The sequence below is a fragment of the Saprolegnia parasitica genome (genome assembly GCF_000151545.1).
Source record: "Saprolegnia parasitica CBS 223.65 unplaced genomic scaffold supercont2.139, whole genome shotgun sequence".
Taxonomy (NCBI): Eukaryota; Oomycota; class Saprolegniomycetes; order Saprolegniales; family Saprolegniaceae; genus Saprolegnia; species Saprolegnia parasitica.
Window position 1 is genome coordinate 44,738 of NW_012156533.1, and position 26,886 is coordinate 71,623.

General features: G+C 58.8%; 11 protein-coding genes across 11 annotated transcripts; 9 read left to right on the top strand and 2 right to left on the bottom strand.

Annotated features, from left to right (window-relative positions):
- Positions 1–156: 156 nt before the first annotated feature.
- Positions 157–3,120, top strand: SPRG_14577 (hypothetical protein; the record flags this gene model as incomplete). The annotated part of the gene is made up of 3 exons (XM_012353910.1): positions 157–1,801; positions 1,854–2,312; positions 2,388–3,120. The coding sequence occupies 3 exons, from the start codon at positions 157–159 to the stop codon at positions 3,014–3,016; spliced, it is 2,733 nt and encodes a 910-aa protein (XP_012209300.1). The 3' UTR covers positions 3,017–3,120.
- Positions 3,121–4,644: 1,524 nt separating this feature from the next.
- SPRG_14578 (hypothetical protein) lies at positions 4,645–5,770 on the top strand. The gene has a single exon (XM_012353911.1). The coding sequence runs from the start codon at positions 4,674–4,676 to the stop codon at positions 5,727–5,729; it is 1,056 nt and encodes a 351-aa protein (XP_012209301.1). The 5' UTR covers positions 4,645–4,673; the 3' UTR covers positions 5,730–5,770.
- Positions 5,771–6,241: 471 nt separating this feature from the next.
- SPRG_14579 (hypothetical protein) lies at positions 6,242–9,616 on the bottom strand. Its single transcript, XM_012353912.1, has 11 exons — positions 8,740–9,616; positions 8,602–8,688; positions 8,510–8,548; positions 8,147–8,452; positions 7,840–8,100; positions 7,622–7,790; positions 7,269–7,554; positions 7,070–7,209; positions 6,819–7,017; positions 6,485–6,767; positions 6,242–6,442 (listed from the first exon to the last, which is right to left on the bottom strand). Exons 1-11 carry the CDS (start codon positions 9,589–9,591, stop codon positions 6,296–6,298), a joined length of 2,769 nt encoding a protein of 922 aa, XP_012209302.1. The 5' UTR covers positions 9,592–9,616; the 3' UTR covers positions 6,242–6,295.
- A 376-nt stretch (positions 9,617–9,992) lies between these two features.
- On the top strand, positions 9,993–11,000 carry SPRG_14580 (hypothetical protein). Its single transcript, XM_012353913.1, has 4 exons — positions 9,993–10,213; positions 10,270–10,294; positions 10,341–10,593; positions 10,641–11,000. Exons 1-4 carry the CDS (start codon positions 10,038–10,040, stop codon positions 10,931–10,933), a joined length of 747 nt encoding a protein of 248 aa, XP_012209303.1. The 5' UTR covers positions 9,993–10,037; the 3' UTR covers positions 10,934–11,000.
- Positions 11,001–12,214: 1,214 nt separating this feature from the next.
- On the top strand, positions 12,215–14,107 carry SPRG_14581 (hypothetical protein; the record flags this gene model as incomplete). The annotated part of the gene is made up of 6 exons (XM_012353914.1): positions 12,215–12,352; positions 12,404–12,755; positions 12,810–13,058; positions 13,106–13,397; positions 13,448–13,596; positions 13,649–14,107. The coding sequence occupies exons 2-6, from the start codon at positions 12,606–12,608 to the stop codon at positions 14,105–14,107; spliced, it is 1,299 nt and encodes a 432-aa protein (XP_012209304.1). The 5' UTR covers positions 12,215–12,352; positions 12,404–12,605.
- A 654-nt stretch (positions 14,108–14,761) lies between these two features.
- On the top strand, positions 14,762–15,666 carry SPRG_14582 (hypothetical protein; the record flags this gene model as incomplete). Its single annotated transcript, XM_012353915.1, has 2 exons — positions 14,762–15,596; positions 15,636–15,666. Exons 1-2 carry the CDS (start codon positions 14,797–14,799, stop codon positions 15,664–15,666), a joined length of 831 nt encoding a protein of 276 aa, XP_012209305.1. The 5' UTR covers positions 14,762–14,796.
- A 779-nt stretch (positions 15,667–16,445) lies between these two features.
- SPRG_14583 (hypothetical protein) lies at positions 16,446–17,350 on the top strand (the record flags this gene model as incomplete). Its single annotated transcript, XM_012353916.1, has 2 exons — positions 16,446–16,567; positions 16,627–17,350. The coding sequence occupies 2 exons, from the start codon at positions 16,446–16,448 to the stop codon at positions 17,348–17,350; spliced, it is 846 nt and encodes a 281-aa protein (XP_012209306.1).
- Positions 17,351–20,453: 3,103 nt separating this feature from the next.
- On the top strand, positions 20,454–20,766 carry SPRG_14584 (hypothetical protein; the record flags this gene model as incomplete). Its single annotated transcript, XM_012353917.1, has 2 exons — positions 20,454–20,630; positions 20,674–20,766. The coding sequence occupies 2 exons, from the start codon at positions 20,454–20,456 to the stop codon at positions 20,764–20,766; spliced, it is 270 nt and encodes an 89-aa protein (XP_012209307.1).
- A 117-nt stretch (positions 20,767–20,883) lies between these two features.
- SPRG_14585 (hypothetical protein) lies at positions 20,884–21,107 on the top strand (the record flags this gene model as incomplete). Its single annotated transcript, XM_012353918.1, has 2 exons — positions 20,884–20,985; positions 21,030–21,107. 2 exons carry the CDS (start codon positions 20,884–20,886, stop codon positions 21,105–21,107), a joined length of 180 nt encoding a protein of 59 aa, XP_012209308.1.
- A 2,578-nt stretch (positions 21,108–23,685) lies between these two features.
- On the bottom strand, positions 23,686–24,160 carry SPRG_14586 (hypothetical protein; the record flags this gene model as incomplete). The annotated part of the gene is made up of 2 exons (XM_012353919.1): positions 23,686–23,837; positions 23,885–24,160. The coding sequence occupies 2 exons, from the start codon at positions 24,158–24,160 to the stop codon at positions 23,778–23,780; spliced, it is 336 nt and encodes a 111-aa protein (XP_012209309.1). The 3' UTR covers positions 23,686–23,777.
- A 1,026-nt stretch (positions 24,161–25,186) lies between these two features.
- On the top strand, positions 25,187–26,458 carry SPRG_14587 (hypothetical protein). The gene has a single exon (XM_012353920.1). The coding sequence runs from the start codon at positions 25,209–25,211 to the stop codon at positions 26,361–26,363; it is 1,155 nt and encodes a 384-aa protein (XP_012209310.1). The 5' UTR covers positions 25,187–25,208; the 3' UTR covers positions 26,364–26,458.
- Positions 26,459–26,886: the final 428 nt, after the last annotated feature.

Here is a 26,886-nt window from a genome sequence, read left to right on the forward strand (position 1 = left end):
CTGCGGCGTACACTTGTACTTGCTCGCGGGTGGGTGGCCCTCGACGTGCATCAAGTCGCTTGATATGCAGCCGTCGCGGTTTTCCGGACTCTGTCCGGATAGACAGGCCGCCAGCTCGGAAAGGTCGCAAGATATTTCCACTTTGATTCGTGACCGATGGCATGGCTGCGGTGGCTCTCGGTGGCCCTCGCGTCCGTCGTCGCGCAAACGTCGTCTACCAACCTCGTGGCCTATGTGAGTCTAACGTGGCAGAACGAGCTGCTTTCGGTCATCGAGGCCAACGAGGCGATGCTTGTGACGCAGCTGCGCGGCTTTGCACTGCCCTTCACCATGGGCAGTCTCAACGTCTCCAACGTCAATGTCGCGTTGCAGACCATTGACGTCTTGGCGGGCCCGGAGGCCGCGCTGAACGACACGCAGTCGTACGAAGTCGCGCTGGCCGTGACGGCGACAGGGCACGGCAACGTGACGAGCGACGCGTTGGTGGCCTTCCTCACGTCGATCGGAGACGTCGGGAGCTACTTGACGTCCCACATGGTAAACATCTCTTCGAGTATCGTGACCAATCAAGTGAGCACTTGGCCGACGGCCCCTTGGCTGGCGCTAAACCCGCCGGCGACCGTCTCCAGTATCTTTGGCGACACCCCGTTTCTCCTCGTGACGCTCCGGTACCTCGCGCCTAACGGACTTCAAGGCGTCCACTTTTCCAGCGCGACGCTCTGTCGCATGCGCGTGGCCATGCAAGACCTCCTCAACTCGTCCTCGGCTCGGTTTGTGCCACTGGCAATGAGCAACACGACCCAGTTTAGCTTGATGGAGACACTGGTCGTGCATGGGATTCCTCTCAATACGACGTCGCTGCCGCCAGCCACGATCACCAACCTCCTGCTGCAGGGCGAGCCGCTGCCGTCCGGCGGCTTTCTGCGCCTCGCCGACCTCATGGACGTTCGCGGCTTTCCGGACGCATCCCGCCTCGGCCTCATGGTGAGTGTCGACGCGATCAATGCGACGCCGATGCAAGTGGTGACCGCGATCGACGGCGGCGTCGTCGACACGTCGGTGCTAACAGATTTCATCGTCTCGGACACGGCGCTCGCCCCCGTGCTGTCGTCGCCGGCAAGTCCGTGTCCCGCGCCGTGGTGCTTGCACGTGGTCTGGAACCACAGTGCCGGCAACAGCAGCTTTTTCCTCTCGCGCATCAAGACGACCAGTCTGCTCAGCGGCACGGTCTTTGCCAGTGGCTTTGGCGCGCGGATGCCGCCGGGGAACGCCAGTGTCTGGACTTTCTTTGGCGCTGCCGTCGCGTCGCCTTTAAGCCACATCCAGCTCGACTTGGTGCGCGCTAGTGACAAGGCCAGCATCAGCGTCGACGTTTCTGCTGCGATGCTCAGCGCCAACGAAGCCACGTCGACGATCACGAGCACGAGCAGCAGCCGTGCGCCGTTGTACACGGACTACCGCGCGTACATTCGCAACGGCAACGAGGTGTCGCTCTTGGTGCACCTCCACGAAGGTGCACCGAACAACGCCACGTACGCGACGACCGAGGCCGAGGCGTGTGCCCTCTGTACACCGCTCGTCGCACGCTGCAGCGCCGATGCCAACTGCTCGTCGCTCCTCTCGTGCGCTCAAGAGTCGCTACCCAATCCTAGCGCGGTCCTCGCCAATGCAACGATCGGAAGCGTGTTGGATGTGACGCCAAACATCACAGCGTGCATGCTCACACCGGCGGCCGCGACGCCGAGCCGCACCCTCTTTACCAGCGCGATGCAGTGTCTCTTGGCGCGGACCTGCCCTTTCTGTACACTGTCGCCATGAGGAGTACACTATTGTCAAAGTGAGCATGTGTGTAGACTCGAACGGAACGACGCAGCTCGCGTGGCATAGCCACTCGGTCGGGTGGACGCAGCTGCGCATGAATCGGCTCTCGGACACGGTACCGTTGAACATCAGCGTCACGCGACCGTACAAGAGTGACGTGGACCCGTCGGCGATCCTGGCGCCGTGCGTCGTGTCCTTGACCGCGTCGCAGCTCCCGAGCGCGATCGCGAGAACGATTCAGAACTGCAACCTCAACGACTCGCAGGTGACGGTCTTGTACAACCTCGATTTAGCGGTGAACGCGACGCTGCCCGTGTCGTTCGACATCTTTTTCAGCACGAGCTTGAGCCCGCTGCCGGGCATCACGCTGCCGCCGACACTGCCGAATTTGACGCTAGCCACGGTGCAAAACATGAAGTACCCGTCGATTGGTCTCCTCGCCTTGCCGATGGCCAACTACTCGCACGCGCCCAATCTATTGCCACCGACCGGTACATCAAGACGTCGCTCTGTGCATGGTAATGGATCGTGTGTGTAAATTAGATCCATGCGGGCCAAGTTTACAGCCACGTGCCTCCCCGACCCGACGTGCAATGCGATCACCAACTGCATCATGCAAGCCGCCTTCCCGTCCATCTCGCGCCTCTTTGCGACCGGCGACGTCGGCGACGGCCTCGACCTCTCGGGCTACATTCGCAACTGCTCGTCGCCAGACGCCTTTACGTCGTCGGTGGCGGCGCGGGCCCTCCACAACGTGAGCGTCTGCTACGCGTCGACGCAGTGCTCGGTGGCACCGGCGACGCGAGCAGCGAACAATCGGTCGTCGGTCGTTTGGCAAGTCCCGCCGCGCATCCAAACGTTGTGGTACAACCAGTCGTTGCCACGTAATGCGACGACGGTGTCGGTCACGGCGATCGCGACTCCGACCAACACGACTCTGGTCGCCAACCTCACGTCCACGGGGCTGCAAGCCGCGTTGCAAAAGCTATTGGATTTGGATGTCGTCGTATCGGCCGAGGCGGTCGTCGCGCCAAATGTGTCGGCGTGGTCGATCACGTACCCGGCGTTTGCAGGCTACTGCCCGACGCTCGATGTTGTCGACGCCACCACCAACGTGCCGCTACAGGTCGTTGATGACCCATTTCCGTCGTCGTTCTTGGCCGTCACCAGCCTTTCCTCGCCACAGCTGTCGTGATAACTCGTCGCTGCTGCTTGCATAGCCGAGCCCATACTGTGTGTCACCCTAATTGTATCTTGCATCAAAGTGGTCTTGATCCGCCGCTTCATCACGAAAGGTCCACTCGGCCCGTCCCGCGGTTGACGTATCAACAAGCGCTAGGACGGTAATATAAGCATCGCTTAGGATGACGTAGCAGCGGTTGATCGAAAAACAACGGGCGGACGACGGCAAATCAACATCTCACTCATCATGGGCTGTCCCTCCGTATTGTCGAGCATGCACTTCTGCACTGTAGGCATGACAGCCACATCTTGAATAGAGTGGCATGAGCCAGCTGGGCATGAACCGACGGCCGCGCTTGACCGTCCGCTGCCAGGGCGACCGTCGGATGCGGCGTGTCATTCAGTTACACCTTGCAAGAGGTGCACCACCGACACCACTGACATCATCAACATCCTCTTTGTCCGTGTCCACAAAGACCAGGAGGTAGGACAGTCGCGTCGCCATCAAGTCCTCGCTCGCAGCAAGATGCATGCAAAGCCAAAGCACACAGACACGTGCGTTGTCCTATTGTGCTCCCGACGGAGTTCGCTGTTGGGTCCATGCACGTCGTGGCGGTGGCCGCGTATCTTTGACACCGACCGTTCGCGGCAGGTGCAAAGTGGACTTGACCTGGAAAAGTGAATAAACGGGCGGCCATCTGCTCGTGGCCACGTGGCAGCCGCTTCAAGCAGCAGGCACTTTGTATGTGGCTCTTTCTACGGGAAAAGGACTGGGTCGTCGACGCCGCTGTCGTGGCAAGACCTGGTCGATGCGAGGCGGCGCTCGATCGAAAAGAGGTGTGGGTGTTTTGTCCTATTGTATTTGGTGTTCTCAGGTGCCACGAGGCGACGATGTCCGATCGTGGAGGACTCAGATCGTGGTGCGTCTTGGGTGTCGTTGTCCACAGAAGGAAGACGATGTCCTCGGTGCTTGGGTGCCCACTCCTCCCTATATTCACGGTTGACGACCCTGTCCAACGCATTGGTCCAACGCCAATGCGCCGCGTACCGTCGCGTACTGATTCGTGCGGCGCACGCGGGGCCTGTCGGCAACCAAGATCTTATTTTGTTACAATAGATCCTCTTGCGCCCGTGCCTGGTCCAAGCCCAAGCCCAATGGAGGGCATGGCGCAAACCTGTTTGAGTATGCACGACCGTGCTGCTGGTCGGCGTGCATGGGGATGATGATGCCCTCTTCATCTAGGTGCTTGCTTTGCATTTTAGTAATACGGTACATGGGCGCCACCCAAAAGGACGCCTCAAAGCGGATCGTCGTCGCCGCATTGGAGGTCTATCCATGTGGAGCAGTGTCGACCGCCATCGTCGTCGTCGTACGATCCAATAGTGAAGCCTACACCGTCGTTGGTACATTTTCGGCTTTATGACTCTATCCCACCCAATTGCATAGTGGATTGGCCAAAAGTAACGGCGATGAGATATTGAACCGGCTGGGATTACTCACGCTCTACTGGATCTTGTGCTACAAAGCGCAAAGGGCAAAGTGGCCTCGAAATAACTCGTGCCACTCACAACCAATACTCGGACACTCGCGCTTTCTATAGCATACAAACGCAGAGACAAGACGCGAGCATGCCATTTGGCGCTTTGCTTCATTTGCGCATTTGCTGAACATGGACGCTTACTTTCACGACGCGCCGTTTCCCGGCCAGTACAGCAGCATGAAGCAAGAGCCCATGTGGGACCTGCTTCAGAACGACAATAGCAACCACCACCACCACAACAACAACATGCACAACCACACGGTCTTTATGCAAAAGGACGCGTTTGCGTTCGACAGCTTGTCGTACGAAGTGCAGACGAACGCCATTGACTTTGTCGACTCGATGCTCTGCTTTGACCCGATCCCGTACCACCAGCCCGCGCCCGAAATCATCTACCACAACCAGTTTGTCGATCTCGACGCCGCCACCACCAACACCTCGTACGGCTATTACGACAACAACTTTGCCAACGTCAAGTCGGAAGCCATCGAGATGGCGCTTGTCCTCCCGGGCTACGCGACGCCGCCGCCGGCCATCACAGCAGCAACGACGACGACGACGACACCGGCGTCGACGACGAGCAATGTGCCCGCGGCGCACAACGAAGTGCCCGGCAAGTGCCTCCGCGAAGACTGCAATGCGTCCATCACGTACCGTGGCTTCTGCAAGACGCACGGCGGCGTCCGCCGCTGCCGCGTCATTGGCTGCACCAAGGGCAGCCAGGGCAAGAACCTCTGCATTGCCCACGGCGGCGGCAAGCGCTGCAACATCCCGACCTGCAACAAGTCGGCGCAGTCGCACGGTCTCTGCAAGGCCCACGGTGGCGGCGCGCGCTGCACGTTTGACGGCTGCGGCAAGAGCTCCCAGGGCAACGGCCTCTGCCGGAAGCACGGAGGCGGTCGCCGCTGCACGTATGAAAACTGCAACAACGGTGCGCAGCGGGGCCTTTTCTGCGCAAAGCACGGCGGGTCGCGCCACTGCAAGACGGACGACTGCCAGCGCACGGACCGTGGAGGCGGCTACTGCGAGATTCACCGCAAAGACATTGTGTGCTTGGTGAGCGGCTGCAACCGCATGGGCCTCCAAGACGAAGTCGGCGGCGGCCTTTGCCACGTGCACTGCAACCACCTCCGGTCCATGGCCGACCGAACCGAAGAGCTCGCGCCACAGTGGTCTCAAATCTAAGTTATTATTCCTGCATGTGTATAATGTACAATCAACAACAACTATCTATCCTACATACAAATCCTCTTCAACGCTGCAAACGGCCACCTACAGTGTACTAGTACATCGGCGCGTGCAGTGCGGCACGCGCCAGCATTTCAGTGTGTTGGGGCCTGCACACGCAACCACCTTCCGAAGTTACGTACACATGCTTCAAAGGGTCAAAAGATTCATCCAAAGCGGTATGTACTACGGTGGTACGGTTTGTGCAGGCTGCCTGCACCTCGAGCCATCCCAAGTCCCAAGTTCGCGAAGGCGGATGCGAGAAGCCCCGTCGACCCAGGTATCGAGACGCTTCTTCGAGTTGATTATCGCGGACAAAAGACACGCAGCGAGAAGACCAAGCTGCGGCGGCTGAAAACCGAGTGTCGTGTGCACGCATACGGGTATCCCCAGCTGCAACTGCGATGACGAGCGACGGACCAGAGGGACCAAGGATGTGGCGCCATCGTCACGCTCCCACTCTGTCCGAAGCAGCAAAGAACGTTCCTTCTTGTTAGTACACCCAAACACATGTTGTCTGGTTGTCAGCTGTCGTCGACGATAAACGCGGAAGGTAACACGAGCGGCGCCGTCAGGAGCGTGGTCGCACGGTTGTGGCGGTGCGCGTTCAGGTGCGTAAGAAGCCCGGCTATTTTGCTCTTGGCGTCGTCGCCGTCCTTGATGTACTCGACCTACGCAGGCTCGCACGTCGAGAGTCTAGTCGCACTGCTTACCGCGAGCGTGCGGCAGATTTGCACAAACTTGTCATACGATAGCACGACCGTGTACGCGTTGCCCGACATCCAGTTGATGGCCTCGCACACGTGAAAAAGACTCGGCACCGAGCACAGCGTCGGCGTCACGTCAAAGTCGGTCGTAAAGGCCACGAGGCTCGCAAACGTCATGAGTTTGAAGCGCGAATCGCTGCTGTAAAACTTGTGCAAGAGCTGGAAGAGAGACCGGTTGGCCGCCAAAAGTCCTTGGGCGCTGGTCATTTGTGCCTCAATGTCTGTAAACCTGCGCGATGTTCCAATACATATATTGTCATGTAGGTGGTGGACACCGTACCGTTTGACGGTTTCGGCCATTTTGCCCGCGAGCCGCCGCACGAGTGGGAGAATGTACTCGAGGCAAAGCCACTCGCCTGCATCGTCGATCGTCGCCTCGACCTTCTCGTCGAGCTGCGCGACAACGCGGTCCGCGACGTTGATCATGGCTGCCTGAAATGCCGGGAGCGTGAGCAGGGCATCTTTCTTGGACGGTGCTTCTACACGTCGAGATGGGTCGAGAAACAGCCCTTAACCAACCACATCATCTACCTGCGAGGGACGGGTCATCCATGATGCTCTGCGCATAAATCATGTCGGACGTGTGCAGCTTGAGCGGCGGTGGTGGGCCTTTTGTCGCAGCATTTGGCAACAGCAGCGCGTCCTTTAGAAACGTCCGAAACTGCGATTTTCTAAACGTGCACACTCGAGTATCAGTGTATCGAGCAGACAATATACTGGATGCGCGTACGTCATGCCCACCGCCGCGACGGGGTCGGTAAGAGAGAGGTAGTAGTAGAACACGCAGTTGTAGATACGCTGGACGCCCGTCATCTCGAGCTGCACGCTGCGGGCCGACCGCTTGTGCGGCTGCGTCATGTTGGTATTGCTGCAAGTCGCAAGATGGCCGTTGGGTCGTACAAAGGACCCGACAAAGAGCGTCAAGATCGGGTCGTCGTCAATGGTCTTGGACACGATATCTTCAGGACCGTCTTCGTTCGGTACGTCTTGGATTGTGTGCATGCTCATTTTGAGTCCTAATGCAATTTAATATCGTGAAAAATGCACGGTCAAGTGTCCAAAAAACAGCAATTAAAATGGCACCTTTGAGCGACGGCGGCTTGCGCTTGACTTTGACAAAGGACGATTTCGGAAGAAGCGTCTTGAGCTCCTTTTGCTTCATCTCTTCGCGACGCTGCTGGATCGAGGCTTGGAACGACCCGATCGCTGTTTGCGTCAGAGCCGCTTGCCGCGCCCGCTCTTCCTCCAATTTCTACACGCAATATATGTCACAACACCATGTCATACGTCATGCATTTTACGGCAGCCAACGCATCGCGGGCCTTGTTGAGGTCGTTCCAGAGCTCGGCAGCGTGCTGCGAGGTGTGGGCGTGCACATCGTGCTGCAGCTTTTGGATGGCTTCGGGCTCTTCCCACTGCGACTCGCCCGTCTTTGTATTGCGGTAGTAGATGGCTTTGGAACCCGGGTCTTGGACGACGCACCACTCGGACTGCGAACTCGCAACGACCGCGATGAGCGTTTTCTTCTTCTTGACCCACACATAGTCGCCGCCGTCTTCCTCCTATTTGATATGTGTGGATACAACCAACTGTACTATCATCGTGTACGCCCGCCGTCGTTTGGTTGGTCACCGTCGTCGTCGTCGTTGTGTCCTCGCCAGTAGTAATCGCGTCGGTCGCCGCTGTTGCTTCAGGCAGTGTCGCCAAGTGCGTCGCAGCAATTATAGGTGTCGTCACGGCCGACTGCCGTCCCCTCAAGTCCGTCGGAAGTTCCCACTGGCACTTGCCCGTGCTGTTGTTGTAGTAGAAGAGATGACCGGTATCCGTGTCCATGCACTCGCTCCACTCGGTCGTCGGCGCAGGCCCGACGTTGTGGCGCGATTGCGACGGCGCAAACCACGTCGCAGCGTTTTCCTACACCCCACCATCTATAGTATATCCGCAGAGAATCCGAATCTAGACCAAGTGTACCGTGTCGTGGATGTTCTGGCGCAAGAGTGCCGCGCAGTCCTACCGTTGCAATATTGCGCTTCTCGAATTGCACAGAGGGATGTGATTCGCACTTCGTGCTGGTTGGTGACGGCCAAATCGAGTGCCGTGAGCCCCTTGACGTTTTTCGCGTAGACGTCGGCGCCATATTTGAGCAGCACCTGCACATTCCTTGCGTTGAAATACCGCCCGAGGCAAAGGTCGAGACGCACCTGGAGACTTCCGAGGCTGCCGTTGCAGGCAGCGGCGTGCAATGGCCTATCGCTCCGGTCGTCCTCCTGCTCGAGCATCCACGAGTGCACTTGGTAGTCCCACGAGCAGAGAAACTCGACGCAGTCGACGCGATCGCGTGTGCATGCGACAAAAAGGGGAGTCCGGCCGAGCTTGTCGCCTTGGAGCAAGTCGTCGCCGTGGCTGACGAGGATCGAGAGGCAGGCCGGCGTCTTTGTGATGTGCGACGGGCGAAAGCCCTTGGCGTTGCGCACGTGCGGGTTGGCGCCGGCATCGAGGAGTTGCTCGAGGCAGGCGTCCCAGCCAAAGAAGCAGCACACGTGCACGGGCGAGTCAAGCTGCGCGTCCGGAACGTCAATCCACTCGGGGCGCTGGACCAGCAACTCGGCGCAGCAGCTCGCTTGATTGGCTGCGCACGCGTAGAAGAGCGGCGTCCGCTTGTGCTTGTCCGTGGGCGGCGGGTTGCCCGTGGCGAGGAGCGTCTGGAGGCACGGGAGGTGACCGGCATACGCGGCGTAGTGCATCGACGACATGTCTTTGCTCGCGAGGCACTTTTTGCACGGCTCGTCCATGGCGACCGCCACGGGCTTGCGCGAGCCGTCGACGGGTGTCGCCGGCGTCACCGGTTTTTTGTTGAGTTTGTTGAGCGACGAGTACGAGTTGATGCGGTACATGCGCTGGGCGTCCTTGCGCTGCTTCTTGGCGTCCGAGTCGTCCGAGTCGGCACCGTCTTCGCTCACGTCGTGGTCCACGAGCGCATCGTCCATGAGCTGCTTGGTCGAAATGTCATGCGATTTGATGGGCGCCGAGCCCCGCTTCGGCCGCGCGCTCATCCGTTTCAAATGGCAGTTGCCGTCGTCGCCTGCAATGTTATACACGTCCGCTGGTCGTTCTAAATCCTGGGAGCAGTCGTAGCTACATGCTTGGATGCGCGCCTGGCGCCCAAAGCAGCTATAGTGACATGGCGAATTAGCCACGAGCAGCCAGTGACACGGCGAAATCGCACGTTTCCGCGTCTTGCTTTCACGCCAGCTCATTTCCACGACCGTGCTACCGCTGAACACCCGGCCGACAAACCCAAAAGCGCTCGGTTGCGATGGTGCTAGCTCACAAAGAAGGCACTAAAACGAGTTCTGGCCAGTGGTGCCGTCCGTGGAGGCAGCGCATGTACGTTGCACCGAGTGGATCGCCCCGTGAAGATCGTTGACACCGCAGAAAGGCACCGGGCTTCGACGCAATTATATCCGAAACGTCGCACGTGCTCCAGCGCTGCCAAACGATGGGAAGGGTCGAATGCGAAGTATCGACGCCGCACGCCTGGAGTAACCAATGGGACATTGGTGTCTACGAGCGCTACGCGCGGCTGACGCCCGTCAAGATTACGTTCGTGGCGGCGGCGCTCGTCGCCCTTATCGTCGGAGGCACCGAGATCTTTTCTGGCGCCGCATGCATCCAGTACGTACACCTATTTTATGCCACGAAGAACACCTGCTAGCCTTACCCCCTCGTAGCTCGATCCAGCGGTCCACGTACGCGGTAGTCTCGACAAGAGCAAGGGTTTCTATGGGACGTAGACACGCAGACCTGTTTTGATGGCAGCTTTGACCGCCAACGAGGCGCCCCCAACATGGACATATCTTTGCTGCTCGACAACAATGGCTCGACGGGCGCCTTACGGATTGAAGGTGGATGGCCCGATGGGCTTACGATCGCCCACTTTGTTCTGACATGTCTCGGCTTCTTGACTACGTACATCATCCTCGGGCTATCGACGGTGTCGGCGATGCTGGCCTGGGCCGTCTTTGCCGTAGCGTTTGCCGTCCTCACAGTCGCAGGTACAACGACCCAAGGATCCTGAAAACGGATCTTGCGACGGCTGTAGATGGTTTCACGCTCCACGCGTGGAGTCGCACGTACTGCCGCAACACATCGCTCCCAGCGATTGTCAACCAGCTCGCCGTGACGACGCCGGCGCAAGCAGACCTCGTGCAGAAGATACTGACGGCGAATGCGACCAGCGTCAACGTGGTTTGTCAAAGTGCAACCTCGACCTTTCTAGTGGCCCTCTTGGCGGTCTGTGCGCTAAGTGCGTCGGTGGCCGTCTATTCCACGCACGCAGACCGCTCCATGTACATCGCCGAGCTGTCGGAGGATACCTACATCGAGTGCCAATGAAGTATGTTTGGTATCTATCGTAAAAACCAACAAGATGAACGTCGAAAATCCATGGGTAGGCGTAGAGCGAATACATGCTGTACCATCCCACAGAAACACAACGTATCTTGCCGTGAGCGGATTGAGTAATGCGGGCAACATGTGTCGACACTCTGTATTCGTACGACTGCGGAGAAAGTTGCAGCACGAACGAAGGCGTACAAGCAGAAGAACCGCGAGTAAGCGCGGATGCAGCTGAAGGAATACCGCAACAAGGGCAAGAAACCTCCAGGCTAAGACCAAGTCATGGTTCATGTCGAATCAGACGTGATGCTCAAACGAGCTGGTCCTTGCATCCGTCGCGATCGCCTTCTCCTTATTTTGTCTTCATTTTGGCAGACACTGAGAAAGCAATCGGGATGAACGCAAAGACGCATGCGCGGTGTACGTAGGTGTTCTGTGCCAGCACGTTTCCCTGACTCTTCGCAGCGTCGTACGCCTTCTTGCGGCGCGGATCTTTATCCTTGTTGGAGCGAGGTACTTCTTGTCGACCATTCGGCACCGCGATTTCTTGTGTCGTCCGTGGCTGCCGTGGCTCGTTCAAAATCCTGAGCTGGCAACGTGCGAGCAGCGCATTATCCAGATGATGCAAACTCCCATTGGTCAACTAGACGATCGCAATGGCCAGCGACGCCTACAATGTACCGAAACGAACGGCACGTCCCTGGTATGGCCCAGGAGCACAATCATGTTTCATTACACGTTGCTGCCTTGTGCGAATTTGTGTCCAAAACCAAACGGGTGTCGACGAGCGGCAGTGGGTGGCTGCACCAGTGGCCTAGCCAGCGATCGCGCGCGACCTGGGGGTATGTACATACTGCTATAGCGCCTCCACAGGAATAAAGTACAAGAACCTACACACGACGGGCGAGAGGTACGCAAAATACGAGGCAGTCCCGATCCGCGGTGTCTCTTTCGTTGCCGAAAGCAATATATGTCGGGTGCGCTGGCGCGTACCAGCCCGCTACCGCTACCTTGGATCCTCCCAGGCTTGATGCTTGCGATACTCGAGCCTTCTAGGCCACCGCCATTGACAGCTCTCGTCAAGGTACATCGAATAGACACTCTCTAATAACAGGTCTTCTGCGAATCCGCAGCGCGGATGCAGGTACCATAAGCGTTGCCGTCGTCGAGCGCTCGAAACAACCGCATTCTATCGTGCCACGTCATGGTACAATTTACAAGATGCGGCGATCTTTCAGGTATCCGGCTCATCGTCCGGATACGAGCCAATCGACAAAATAATAATGCTGCGAGGAGCCTTCGTGGGCCGCCGCGCGGCCGTCGCGCTGGGGGCGGGCCTCGCCTCTGGTCTCTGCATGCACGAGGGTCGGAGCCGCAACGACGAGCGCCCGCCATCCATCGTCATCGAGCAAGCTGGTACATATGCGCGCTAACTCTCTCTAGGTCGTCGCTCAGTCGTCGACGTAGAGGCCGCCGAAGCCACTGAGGGCGCCGTCCCGCGGCACTACCCGTACGTGATTCTCGGCGCGTGCACCGCCGCCCACGCTGCGATCGAGGCCATTTTGCAGCAGAGTCCGCTCGCCGACATTCTCATGATCAGCGAGGAGACCCACTTGCCGCGGCTCGACGCGTCGCACGACATGTCGACTCCGCTCTCAGGAACGCGCTCATGGATTCGTACAACGAGTGGCGCCGGTACATCACGCCACGCCTCGACGACGAGCACGCGACGCCGTCCGTCTCGCTCGTGCTGGGCATGCACAACCTGCAAGTCGACGTGGAGCGAAAGCGCATCACGCTGCCCGACAATGCGCTGGTCGTACCCCCATCCGCAACACATCATGTGTCGCAATGTACTAACTACATGTATTAGATCTCATACGACAAGTGCCTCATTGCGACGGCGGGCCGACCTCGGCCGTTGTACGTCCTGGACAGCTCCAAGATCTCGTACGCGCTCCGCGACAAGGTCAACACCGTGACGACGCTCTCTGACTTTGCGGCGCTCGATCGGCTCTCGACGCGCATGGCGATCACGTCCGTGACTGTCGTCGGCGGTGGCTTCTTGGGCACCGAGGTGGCGGTGGCGCTTGCAACGGACCCCCGGAACAGCCACTTGCAGGTATTCTGCATTTGTACGACCGGGCCATGCACTTTATGGTGACGCAGGTGCAGCAATTATTTGTTGACGACCAAGGGCCGTGCGCGCGTCACGTGCCGGCGTATCTGAGTGCTGAAATCACGCGCCGGCTGCAGGCGTACGCCCACATTGACGTGCACACGCACACGCTCGTGACAAGCATCAAGCCCGACACAGCGACAGGCGGCGTGCATCTCTCGTGCATGGGGGCCGCGACCGCCGACGTCGTCACCGACTATGCAGTGCTCGCGTCGACGCAGATCGAACCGGACGTCGAGTGCGGGCACTTTGAGGGCCTCGAGATCGATGCGCTGCACGGCGGTAAGCCACTGTCTTTCCAAAATCCTGGATGATCGGAACACTGGCTGCAGGCATCGTCGTCAACGCGCAGCTGGAGGCGGTGCGGGACCTCTTTGTCGCGGGCAGCGTCGCGAGCTACTACGATTCGTTTGTCGGCCGGCGCCGCGTCGATCGGTACGACCATGCGGTCAACAGCGGTCTTGTGGCGGGCCAGAACATGGTACTTTTGTGTTGTGCTGTTTTTGACGGGACGGGAATTGAACCGGCGCCAGGTCAATGCGACCAAGAAAATGTACCGGCACCAGCCCATGTTTCGAAGCCACATGCCCGGGATCCACGTGACCATCGAGGGCATTGGCGAAATCGACAGCCGCCTCCAGACGCTCGGCGTGTGGCTCGCGCCACCGAAACAGTTTGGAGCCGACGAGAGTTACCAGCGCGGCCTCGTCTACTACCTCCGCGCCAACAAGATTGTGGGCATTTTGCTATGGAACGCACCCGACTTGCTCGAGAGTGCACGCAACGTCATGGTGCACAAGCCCACGTACGACCACGTCCAGCAGCTCTCCAAGGTGATTTCGCTGGGTCCGGACGACTGGCTTCCGACGACGACCATGCGTGATGACGCGGTGACGTCGCACGCGTATCCCAGCCCGCCGTCCCATGAACCCAACTGCACGAAGCCATCAATCCTCGCTGCGTGCGTGTGTCCGATAAAAAATTCGCCGTAAAATGATCATGCATGCATGGACGTAGTAAGTTGGCACCTACTCCACGTGCTAGAGGACAGGCAGTCGACATACAGCCGCCGTGCGTACCTCGCGACGACGTGTGTGCCTCAGAAACCAAGGCGTATATACACGGTAGCCACGTTGGGAGACTCAACGATTGGGCCGCGTCGGTCCAGAGACACGTGGCCTGTCCGGCACCGCGGCGAGTCAGACCGGTGCGTCACGACGGGTCGAAATATTCCTGCGCCACTCGACGCCTCGCGCCTTATATTTCTTATAGATCGTCTTATTGTTCGCGTCGTTATCGTTGACATCCGAGCTTACATGGACGTGTACTCGAGGGACGTAAGGGAGTCTCCAACATGTTAAAAAAATGCGTCTCCAGTGAGTCGTCGCCCTGTCCGACGTTTACCGCTGGGAAGATGTCCCACTCGTTTCTATAAATTCGATACAAAACGCATGTCGGGGGGCAATTTCATTCGCGGCTTGGGTTGCGGCAGCTGGTGCCGACGCCATCTCTACAGGACCATCAGCTGCAATGGCTGTAGCTGCCAATCCATTCCGAGAGGCAAGGTATCGACGACGACGACGATGGACGTCTGCGCAATGACGCCGCTTACGACGCGCCCTTTTGGCCCATCGCACCGACCGCCGCGTACGCACCGGCGTTCGAATGGCCACGCGACGCCATGTACACCGGCGTCTACCACGACTACAACGCGCGCAGCGCCTACGACTACAACTACATGCCGCCCGGCTACCTCCCGTACGCACCGTCGTACGCACCGTCGTTTCCGGCACCGTACCCGCCGCCGAGCCAAGTCCACAACACGACCATGTATGCCGGTCCCGACGACGCGTGCTACTTTCCAGCGCTGCCCGACGACGCCTGTAGTGGGGACAGTAATAGCAGTGGCCAAGATGCGCCGCCGCCCGATGGCCGACGAAACGACGAGAGGCCGCCGTCGTCGTTTGCGGCCAAAGAGAAGCTCGGCATGTGTCTCGAACCCAGCTGCAGTCGGTACTTGAGCTACAAAGGGCTTTGCAAGGAGCACGGGTACCGACGCATGTGCATAATGCCGCTCTGCACCAAGACGATCCAGGGCAAGAACAAGTGCATCGCGCACGGCGGCGGCAAGCCCTGCAAGACGATTGGGTGCCCGCGCACGGCGCAGAGCCAAGGCCTGTGCAAGACACACGGCGGCGGCAGTCGCTGCACGATCCTCGACTGCAACAAGAGCGCGCAAAGCAAGGGCCTCTGTCGACGACACGGCGGCGGCAGTCAATGCACGGTCGACGGCTGCTCGACCATGGTCCAGCGCAACGGCAAGTGTGCCAAGCACAACGGGACGCAGAAGTGCAATGTCGCCGACTGCAACAAGACGGCGCGCGGCGGCGGCGAGTGCGTCGTACACCGCAAGCCGCGGCTGTGCACGTTCCCGCGCTGCAAGCAGCTGGCGCTCACGCGGGGCGTGAATACGACGCAGCTGTGCGCCGACCACACTCAGACGATCCAGCATAGTACTAGCATGGACGCGCGGCCAGCGCCTCGTGTCTAACTTGATAAGAACGACCATGTGTCTGTAAACGCAGAGCCATCGCAGTGCCAAAATTGCGACGAGCAGTAGTATCATCATGGCACCCAACTTGATGATGGCTGCACTGTACTATAGACTTGTATGCAGCACCATGCACTGAAGAAGCCAGTAAGCTGGTTTCAGCACGGTCGCTCTTACCCTTGACGGCAACAAGTCGAGTCGGTTGCATCTCTACATGATGCTCGGTCGTTTTCCCGTGCGACGAGAGTTAAGTAGTAGGGTAAGAACGCGAATACTAACTGTGTTACACCAATCTGCAAGTAGCTTTCGCACAGGTGCGTGGGTGCTCGTGCAGATTGATTTGTACATGGAAGGAGGATCGACTGGCGCCAAAGATTGCCTCATCGCACAGGGTTGTTCATGGATCGCTTCGAGCGGATTTTTGACCAATCGCACGCTCGGAATCATATACAAGGACTCGGATTGGCTACAAGGGACCAATCCGCGCAGCGCAGTCTCGAGTACTAGTACGGTGCAGGAGCAGTGTACTATCTGCTGAGTATCTCAGCAGATCCTACACTTCACGTACATTTCAAGCGAGATGATTGCTACGAGAACAGTTTACGAGGACACACAAGCTGGACTCACACGTCGCTGCCTTGATCGTCACAGGAGGCTTTTGTCGCGGCGCCGTTGCCACATGTTCGCAACCGACAACCATTTTTTGTCACGTTTCCTGCCGACGAGATACTCAACAATAAATGCTTTGTTCATGTGGACCGCCATTCCACGATTGTAGTATGCCGAGCGACGACGAGTCCGAGTACAGCCTCGGCGGCGACGAGGACGCCGTCAGCTTGGACTGGGCCATGTCGTCCGACGCGTTGGGCACATTTGTTGACGATGTGGCATCCGCGCTCTCGTAGGCTCCACGATCTGATCTCTTCAACGCATGCTCACGTCTCCTCCTATGTGAACTAGTCGAGACAATGACATTGCTGCTGCATTTGGGACGACGTCATCGCAACACCAAATGTCCCCACAGCGAGTGCACAATGCCAAGCGTCCGGTCAAGACGTCGCCTCCGAAAGAGATCCACGGGCGGTGCCTCACGCCAAACTGCCCGGTCGCCCTCACGTACCGAGGCTTTTGCAAGGCCCACGGTGGCACTCGGCGCTGCAACGTCGCCTACTGTCCAAAGGGCCGTCAAGGAGGCGCTCAGTTCTGCATTGCGCATGGCGGCGGCAAATGCTGCAAGACAGAAGGCTGCGTGCGCACGGCGCAGTCGCGCGGTCTCTGCAAGGCCCACGGAGGCGGCGCGCGCTGCAAGAACGACGACTGCGAGAAGAGCGCCCAGCGCGGCGGCTACTGCCGGACGCACGGCGGCGTCCAGCTCTGCGCGGTCGCTGGGTGCTCGAACGGCGTGCAGCGAGGCGGCAAGTGCGCGAAACACGATATCGTGCGTCTCTGCTCGGTGAGAAACTGCGGACAAACCGACCGAGGCGGCGGGCTCTGCGCGACCCACCGGCGCAACAAGGTGTGCAAAGTCGACGGTTGTAATCGACTTTATGTGCGCTCGACACTCGGTCTTCCCGTCGACATGGGCTTCTGTGCCGTGCACCAGCGCGCGCTCGACCCGTCTGCCCTACTGGAGACGTACGACGACGACGACAACGACGACGACCAAAAGGATGCACTACTGTAGCCAACGGGCTCAATCGTCGCCACCCCACGCTCGGTAGCATGGACTTTTTTGAACGATAGATCCAGGCCATTGTGGCGCACAAGCTACTTGCCACCATGCGGTTCTATATCTTTCCGCACAGGGGCTGCTGTTTGTTTACTGCCATGTTGTCGTGGCGTCGCGTGGAAGAGCTCAGTGGAAGGGGCGATCAATGAGAGCATCGTTTTCAGGGGGCTGTAAATGAGGTCGTGCCTCGAATATTTCGTGCGCGCTTGGGGTGTTTGAAGACACTGAAGGCGCCGTCCTAGTAGCGGGTACTGTAGGAGGTGATGGTCTTGAGGAAGGTGTTCTTTTGTGGGCGTTGGGGGTACATAGAGCCAGGTCTGATGCACAACCCAACCAAATACGATTGATTCTCCAATTGAATTTCTTCCAATGGCTTGCGCGTGGTGCCTCCTGGACCCGACCCTTTGCGCTGCACCTACTTTACTACTGGATTCGTCGCGCATCGGGCACCGTGTTGCATTAGCGCGACTGCGTCGGTGGTGGTTTGTGTCAATTCCAAACAATAGGAGCAGTAGCTGGATCTCGCAACGTAGTGCGCTTGACAGAAATGGGATGCCAAATTGCAATCGCATCCCGGCGGTGGCTGTATTCAACAGGAATATGATTTTTTCCAGTCCTGTCCCAAGCATCAACAGTGCCTCCCGCTCAGGAATTGGATGGTACACATGTTTTTTTCTCGGAGCACCATCATGCATAACGTTATCGTGCGTGGGATATGCCTGCACGGTTTGTTAACAGTGTACTTGGCCCGACAGGTTTATAGAATGCGATTTGTGGGTGCGTGCATCCTTTCATTCAAGCGTTTTGAACGGTGAGCCCGTGGGGTTGCTCGACCACTCTCTCGCTTACTTTACAAGGTGGTCGGCAACAAAACTTGAAGGTTCGTTTGCCTCCCATCATCTCGGCCGCTTGTTTTTGCCCATTCGCATGCGGGCCATTCGTAAATATTGATATAACCAATCAAATCCGTGTCTACACGATTCGAAGATCCCATTGGTGGGAATCAAAAGATACTAGCACCTTCAACATGGACACAGACTTGAACCCATATGCTGTACGTACTGACGTTACCGGTACCGTAGAATTGTTGGCACTTGCACCAAGTCTGGCATTGCGTGGAATCCATGCGTAGCGATATTTATATGGGCACCTGCACGAATCACAGTGCTGGGTGGGTGTGATTGATTCGACGACAGGTGCGAGCCCGACACGGTTTTCGTGTCCAGGTCCTTGCATGCACTACATTACCGTTCGTCGTCAGCGTTGGCTGCTGCGGCTTTGCTGATTTGACGGCGGGCTCAAGAGCCAATAGCAGACGAGCCAGCAACGTCGGCTGAATAGTAAACGTCGTTCGTGCGGCGTTCTTAACACGCGGTAGGGCCAACGCATGGCGACACCTGCGTCGTCACTGCATAAGCCGCGACCTGTGGGGTCACTTTGTCTCCTCGACGATGGACGTACTCGATACGGCGTCGAGGCCCCGTAAAGAGTCGGAACGAGGTCATGGTTTTCCGTTTAGGGACAGAGGTGAGTGGTGGCAACGAACTGCGACGTTGCGTCGATCCACAAACGCGTAGTACGACATATTTTTACATATGAACATGTTTCGTTGTACTAAAGAGCTCGCATGCGTAGAGACTAGCAATCTCCGTCTTCTACGTTCGCTCGCCGGGCCGTGGCTGCGCAGGCGGCGGCACGGGGGCTCGTCTTGCTCTTCTGTAGTTGCCCGATGGCGACTGTGGCCGCGGATAAGGCTTATGACGACACGCTGCGTAAAGGCCTCCCAGGCTTTGCCGTCGATGGCTACGCAGTTTGTCAAGGTCATCCAGAGATACCAGCGACTAAGGCGGCGTCCGCGACTGGAGATCGCGGTGCAGGACGATCGGCAATATGATCTTGGCGCGGCCTAAAAACGGGGTGCCTCGGGCGGCGGTGGCAATGTTGGCATAAACGTCTTCCTTCATGCACAAGACGTGGCCCAGGCGCCAGCGCTGGCAGGCAACGATCTCGCTCAGCGGGCCGCAGTCGCAGCGGTCGCAGAGCGCGACGTCGCCGAGCGTGTTCGGGTGAAAGACACCTACGTAGAAGACGATGCATCTGCCGGCTATCGAAGCTGTCAAGGCCCGTCAGACTCGTTGGCATCGATGCTTGTTTCCTGCTCGTTTGTGCAGACCGGGGCAAGAAGAAGAAGAAGAAGGGGATAACCGCTTGGCTAGGTAGGTCCTGCCGACCTACCTCGGGGCTTTGACGCATCAACGACGATGGCATTCGACCGTGACGCTAGGAGGACCCGAATGTGGACTCTGCTTTAGAGTCACACGAGAGAGCCCGACGTGCCATGACTACGAGGCATCATCCGCGTTGACCTCGCGGTGTGACAGCACTGCGACCAACGACAGCGTTGAAAAGCAACGAGCACAACCTAGAGTACGTTGTACAACCCGTTTCCTAGTCGTGCAGAATGATAGAATGCACAATAGTGTCTATTCTTCTTCTCAACACTGCGAGGTTCGAAGCGCATCTCGCCTGCCTTTCGCAGGACTCGGAACCATGACCTTGATGGCCAAGAGTACATTGGGAAGAAGAGATGGCGTCATTTTCCCGTGGTACGGTAGCCGGAATGGGTGCACTGGTGCGGCACCTGCGCGCAGCATGTCTCGGCGCGGCTGTCTACGCGGGCGTCGTCGTTGCGGGCCTTCTTCCCGTCGTCATCACGGCTACCACTCCCGAGATCTCGCGCCAGGTTGCATTTCAAAGAAGATCCGATTTTCTTCCTACGACGCTGATTCGCTGCTTTTCGGCCAATCACAGCCGAGGTGGCATTTCGCCAGCGCAAGAGCCGCGGCAGACGGTCGACGCTCACTCTGCCGGGCGGTGCTGCTCAACCTATGACGACGCACTTGTACGTGGCTAGCCAACGCGACGCAGCTCTCATCCTGCCCGAACGGTACCGGACGCGCACGCTGAGCTCCGACGACCCTTGCTTGGAGCCCGCGCGCCTCGATGCGCTCGCGCTACATTTAGCGCTCTTTTAAGGCAACTTACGCGCCGTGCAGCGATGGCTGCGATGCCACCCGACGCATCTTTGCCGCGGGCCGTGGACTGCGCGACACGGTATGCTCACATGGAGCTCGTCGAGTGGCTGCTTGCGCGGACGAAAGGCACGTCGGCGACGGTCGACTACGCGGCCATGATCGGCCACGTGGGGCTGCTCACGATCCTCCTCACCGGGCTCGTATCAGGCCATAGATGCTGCCGCGACACATGGCCATCTCGAGGTGCTCTCGCACCTGCACACGCACACGTCGCTCAGCCCAAGTCTTCGCGCGATCGACAGCGAACGGCCACTTGCATACTGTCCGCTTCCTTGACGAGCATCGGACGGTTGGCTGCTCCGTGGGCGCCATGGACGCTGCCGCCGGGAACGGTCACCTGAATGTCGTGCGCTATCTGCACACGCACCGAAATAAAGGGTGCTCTGTCCCGCGATGGACTCGGCAGCCGCGAACGGGCACTTGGAGACCGTGCAGTGGCTCCCCGCGCACCGCGTCGAAGGCGGCACCGAGGCCGGCGTTGTCGAGATTCGGGACGTGGGCTTTAAGGACAGTTCAGAGTTTGCGATCTCCGCGTCGAGCGCACGTCGGTGGCCGACGACGATGAGTCGGACGCTTCGGGCGACGACCCTAACCACCGACGCTGGTCCGTGTTGTAAGATCATATTTCATCTATTGTCCACGAAATCCACACGCGAACCACGACGATGGCGGCTGCCTTTGTACCACGTACTTGGGAGTAGCAAGGGATGTTTATGGCCTTGGTAACAGCGCTGGACCCCAAGTGTCATGAGACCTCTGACGACAGGATCGACCTCCTTCTATCGACGTTTTAGAGGCCTTGAGCAATAGTTACCAAGGGCTCAATGCAAGTCGATGCAGAACCTTGCGAAGCCATACATCGAAGACTATAGAGACAGCTTGAATGAAAATCACATCGTAGTATTCAAGAAGACTTAAGAGCTACTCTGCTTCGTGCCCAAGGCCGTGCAACTGAGCCTCAAGTCCCGGATTTCTTTCGAGAGCTCTTGGGTGCGTCGGAAGAGTGCGCTTGTCGAGAGCCCTTCGATGGTGGTTTCCAGCTCACGGACCACCGTCGCGTTGGCCTCTTGGGCGGCTTCGGCCGTGAATGCCCGCCTCTCGAGCACCTTCATGTCGCTCTTGGCCTGTGTCTGCAGCGACGCTTCCAAGGCGGCTACGCGCAATGCGAGGTTTGCCGTCTCCTCCTGGAGCTTCGTCTTGGCCTCTGCGAGCGCCGACTTGTCCGACGGGAGCGCGTTGACGCTGGCTGAGAGATCGTTGGTGGTCGACATGAGCTTCAAAATCTTGTTCTCGAGGCGCAACTCGTTCGATGCAGCGCGGGCTGCTGCGTCGTCGGCTTGCGCTTCGAGCGCCTCGTAAGCCTTGCGTTCTGACTCGAGCTCTGCGGCAGCGACCAGGTCTGGTGGTGCCGGTGGCTCACCGAGACCCACCTCAATGTCGCTGTCAAAGTCCGTGTCCTCCATAAGCGGCCCAGGGAAGACGGTCCACTGGCTCACTTCATCGACGTCGCCGCACGCAGGGCAGACCACACGGCGGCCGCGCACTGCGTCTTCGTACTTGGCTCGGAACTCAGCGCCCTTGGCTGCGAGGGTGGCAGTGGCATCGGCCAGCGCCTTCTCGTGGTCGGCCGAGATGCGACGTGCGACGTTCGCTGACGTCTCATGCGCTGTCACAAGATCGGATTGCAGAGCAGGGACTTCTTGTTCGTGCTGCGCGGCCTGCACCTTGAGCGCCTTCTCGTGCTCGGCGCCGAGAGCTCGGAGCTCGTCTTGGTGGCTGGCCTGCGTGGTCGTCTGTTGCTCCTGCGGCTGCATACAGCAGGCGCAACGCTCGTCACCGGTGTGCGACGCTGCGCGGCGGTGGTTGAGCTGCAGCTGCTCGCCGTCAGTGGTTGCCTTGCCGTCGTGGCGGGCGACCGAATCGTCGGTCGTACGGTTGACTGCGCGATCGATCGCGCAGTCACCGGGACAGTTGTCGGTCGCACGCTGGCGGACAATCGTCGGGGTCACACACTGCTCTGCGCCCGAATGCGGTGGCACGCGAACCTTGGTTTGTGGCCGCCGTCGGGCTTGGCTTACGCATGAGGGCATCTTGGGCCGCCAACTTGGTATCGGCGAGCTTTGCAGCGCGCTTCTGGTAGTAGAGCGGGTCGTAGAGGGACATGCGATTTCGTTTTCTACGGCACCGAGATCACTCGCGCCGCGCCATCTCGGAGCTCGAGATGCAGCTGCAGGAGCAATGGACGACCACGCAGGCCGACCACCAAGACGAGCTCCGAGCTCTCGGCGCCGAGCACGAGAAGACACTCAAGGTGCAGGCCGCGCAGCACGAGCAAGAAGTCTCTGCTCTGCAATCGGATCTTGTGACAGCGCATGAGACGTCAGCGAGCGTCGCGCGCCGCCTCTCGGCCGACCGCGAGAAGGCGCTGGCCGATGCCACTGCCACCCTCGCAGCCAAGTGCGCCGACATGCAGCAGCTCACCGCCGAGGGCTGTAAAGGCGTTCAAGCCATCGCCGCGCTACGTGTACTTGATGTTTGTATCGCACGCTGGAGAAGCGTGACCTGCGACGCTGCGTCCTGACAAAGGCGTACGAGGCGGCGCGCTTTTGTACTCTCCGCGGCTGCATCGCTCTAGTCGTGCTGGCTGCCGCTCGTGGCGTTGCCGGTTCCAAACGTCAATGGCATTTGAAAAGATTCGGAAGGCGTTAATTGCCCCAATATAAAGTATTTGCATACCAGAATAGATTGTGCCGCGTTAATATTCCCTGACGTGGCGCCCTGTCATTGCGGAAGGATTGTCGCCACAGCATTTGTGGCTGGCTGGTCCAACTCAGTCTCTCTGCGACGAGTACAGTACTGGTCGTGTAGCTAGCCACAAGAAACATGTAACTCGTGGGCTAGGCCAGCGTGCGCCGCCTCCAAAGTAAGGACGACGACGCATTCTGCACAGCGTTCACGATGCGCATTCGCGCATCCGTCGAGGTGCTCTCGTAGCCACGGGGTCATGCGCCAGCTCCATGCAATCGACCGCACCTTGCGGGCTTTGCGCGTCAAAGTTGTAAACATATTCCTTGAACGAGAATTGCTCCTACATGACCATGCCGTCGCCTAGCATACCTGCTCCGTGTCGTCGCCGCAGAGGCCGCGGATGCGCTCCTCGAAGACCGTGTCGACCTATGACGGAACCTCGCCTTGGAGGTTGACCTCGAACGACTTGTTCCTAACCGCGCTCTTGCTGCTGCTCGACTCGTGTCTTGCTGCGCTGGCAATGGCCTCTCGTAGTTTATTCAAATGTAAAATTCAACATTCGGGTTCCAGCTGCGGTCGTCGACGTTGGTTGTCGTGACCTAAGCGAACGTTGTGGAAAGACGCTGCAGAACCGTCCACGTAGTACCTGGTGATCACGCACAGCGCGGCCAGTCGATAGCACGACGAGCGCATCGACGCGGGCGCCCCAGCTATTGAGCGGCTGCGTCGTTCTCAAGGCGTCGAGAAAGGTTTGGATGGTGGCGGCGTCGCCGTCCAGTGTCATCTCGACCGTGTCGCGTGCCGGCGTCTTGAGGTTCGTCGCGCCGCCGTTGATGCCCCGCTTGGTCATAGCGCGGATGATCGTCTGGCGGAACATGACCTGCTGCACGTTGCCCGTCGCCTTGGCGTGCACGACCACCATCGCGTCTCCGGATACAAACCGTCGATTGGACCAGATCACAGAAACCGCTTCGCCAGATGGTAATGTAGTCGGACGATCTTGCCTCCGGGACGAACGACGACCTCTGAGCTCTCCGCGTGACACCGTCGCGCCCGGGTATAGAGGGAGGACCGAGCAAGTCGTCTATGAACGGAATCGTTCCATGGGCACAAGTCGAGCGACACCAGCACTGCGAGTCAATAAGAACGTATTCTTGGCCAGCACATGGGACAAGGCCGAGGCGCTACCCAGCGAGCGCCAACAAAGACGTCGGGTGCAACCATTCGACTCGACCACGCTTTGCTTCTCCCTTGTGGTCTCCATGCACTCTACGTGAAGGGTCAAGAGAATGGCTTCGGGGTCGAACGTACTATGCAGGAAGTCAAGAGCGCTCACAGGCGGGTCGTTAGATAAGTTCGGTTCGACCGCAGGCGCTACACGAGGTGCTTCGACTGCCGTGTACCAGCCTACTCCTACCACTAGTCTGGTATCGAGCCTTGTCATAAGGATGCGGGCAGCACTTCATGGAGCGCACTGCACTGATACCTCGAGGCGAGAATGCCATCAAGGAAGTACGTATGTGCAACAACGCAGCGTCCGCGCAGAGAGGACGGACCGCTGGCAATGTAGCATGAGAGGCCAGTCGAGACGACTTGTCTTGATGAGGATGATGTCACGCGTTGTAGCGATCTTCGGGCGCGCCCGAACTGGCGTGTTGAGGTGACCCATATGCCAGAATGTAGGTTTTCCTGGTTTTAGGCATGGCTTTCAAGGACCCTGCGTCGCATTGAAATAAAAACGACGTTTAACCTTCATGAATTGCATGCTTTTTATCGTATCGGCATAGGACACTAATTATACCTGGCTTGAAGGACACGTTCTTTGGACGCCGGCCCGGGCCAATCGGCGCAAGTCTCCAACTTGGCCGCTGCCAGCCACGTCCTCGACCTCGTCCTCGTCCTCGTGCGACGGAGGCCGCCGGCGTCGGAACATATCCACTCTACCTACCGCAACCACAGCACCTCGCAGCATGGCCTTTGTCGTCACTGCCACCGACGCGCTGAAAATAGCCTGCGAAACCACGCCCATGACACACGAGCGCAAGCCCCGAGCCGGCCGGCCGCGCCGCAAACCCGCCGCCGACCGAGACAACCAAGCCGACGCCGGCCTCGCAAACGACTTGGCATCGCTCAAGGTATCGCCCTCGTCGTCGACGTCGACAGCGTCCTCGACTGCCTCGACTTCAACCTCATCCACGAAGCCGGGCAAGAAGCGTCCGCCCAAGGCGAAGCCCACTACAGACGACGCGCCTCCCGTCGCGCGCGCCCTCAACGCCAATGAAATGATGCTCATGCAATCGCTCATGGGCAGCTTTGGCGCCAGCACTATCGCTGGCGACAACATCAGCAACAACAACCACAGCCACAGCACGGACGACAACGAGCAGCAACCCGTAATTGAAACTGTGGCCAAGCCACCGAGCAAGAAGGCTGCCAAGTCGTCGTCGGACCCCGTGGACAAGCGCGATTTTCTCTTTAGTGGTCTACCCGTCGCCGTGCGCAGCCAGCTGCAACTCGACGACGTGGCCCAGTACAGCGTGACGGACATGAAGACCGCCGCGCGCATCTCGCACTTCATCATGACACTGCCGGGCTTGACGCCCAACAGCGTCATCACAGACGCGACCGCGTGCGTCGGCGGCAACACGGCGTCGTTCTGCACATTCTTCCGCTACGTACAAGCCGTCGAAATTGATCCGACGCGCTTTCGCATGCTTGTCCACAACATGCACGGCGTGCTCACCTTTGTCAACATCCAGTGCTACTGCGCCAACTACGTCGACGTTGCGCAGCAGTTCCTTCAAGACGTCGTCTTCATCGACCCGCCGTGGGGCGGCCCCGAGTACCGGACGCGGTCGACGGTCGACCTGCACCTTGGCGAGACGCCGCTCGCCGACCTCTGCGAGCGGCTCGTCGGGCGCACGCAGTATGTGGTCATCAAGGTGCCGCAGAACTTTGACATTGAACGCTTCACGTTCCGCGTCTCGGGCACGGTCAGCTACATTACCCACTTTCGCAAGATGGCCATGGTCGTCGTCGACTACCGCTTCGTCACCGACACGGACGACGGCAACCAAGCGTCGACGGACGTCAACAACGGCACGGACGATGCGCAGGCCACGTAGCATGACGTGTAAAGCCATGCAACACGAACGTCTGAATCACTCTGCGACGTGGCTCTATACGCAAAACGATGCAAAATGAATAGACTCTGCGGCGGTGTTGTTGCATGTCGTCGTGCAGTATGCAGGTACGCATCCTGGCGGACGAGTCCGCCACGTCATTTCAACCATCGTGCCAATCGACGATCAATAAACGAGCACCAACAAGTGAAATGACGTGGCAGCAATGACTGCGGTGTCACGCGCGGTCATGACAGAGTCGGGCACGATTGGAGATCAACGTCGTCGTGTGCCTCTGACATCGCAGCCACTTTGGCCTTGGTCGAAGCAAAATTGAGGATGTTTCCCATTACGACAAGCAGACGCTAAAACGACCATTGGTTGGAGTAGTACGAGTGGCGTTGCTGCGGGTCGCTGAGGATGACGCTTGAGTGTGCCCACGAGGTTGGCGAGCAAGAACGCGTCAAAGTCCGAGAGCACGCAGCGCTGGGGGTAAATGGCGTAGCCCGCCAGCTGGAGCAGCTTG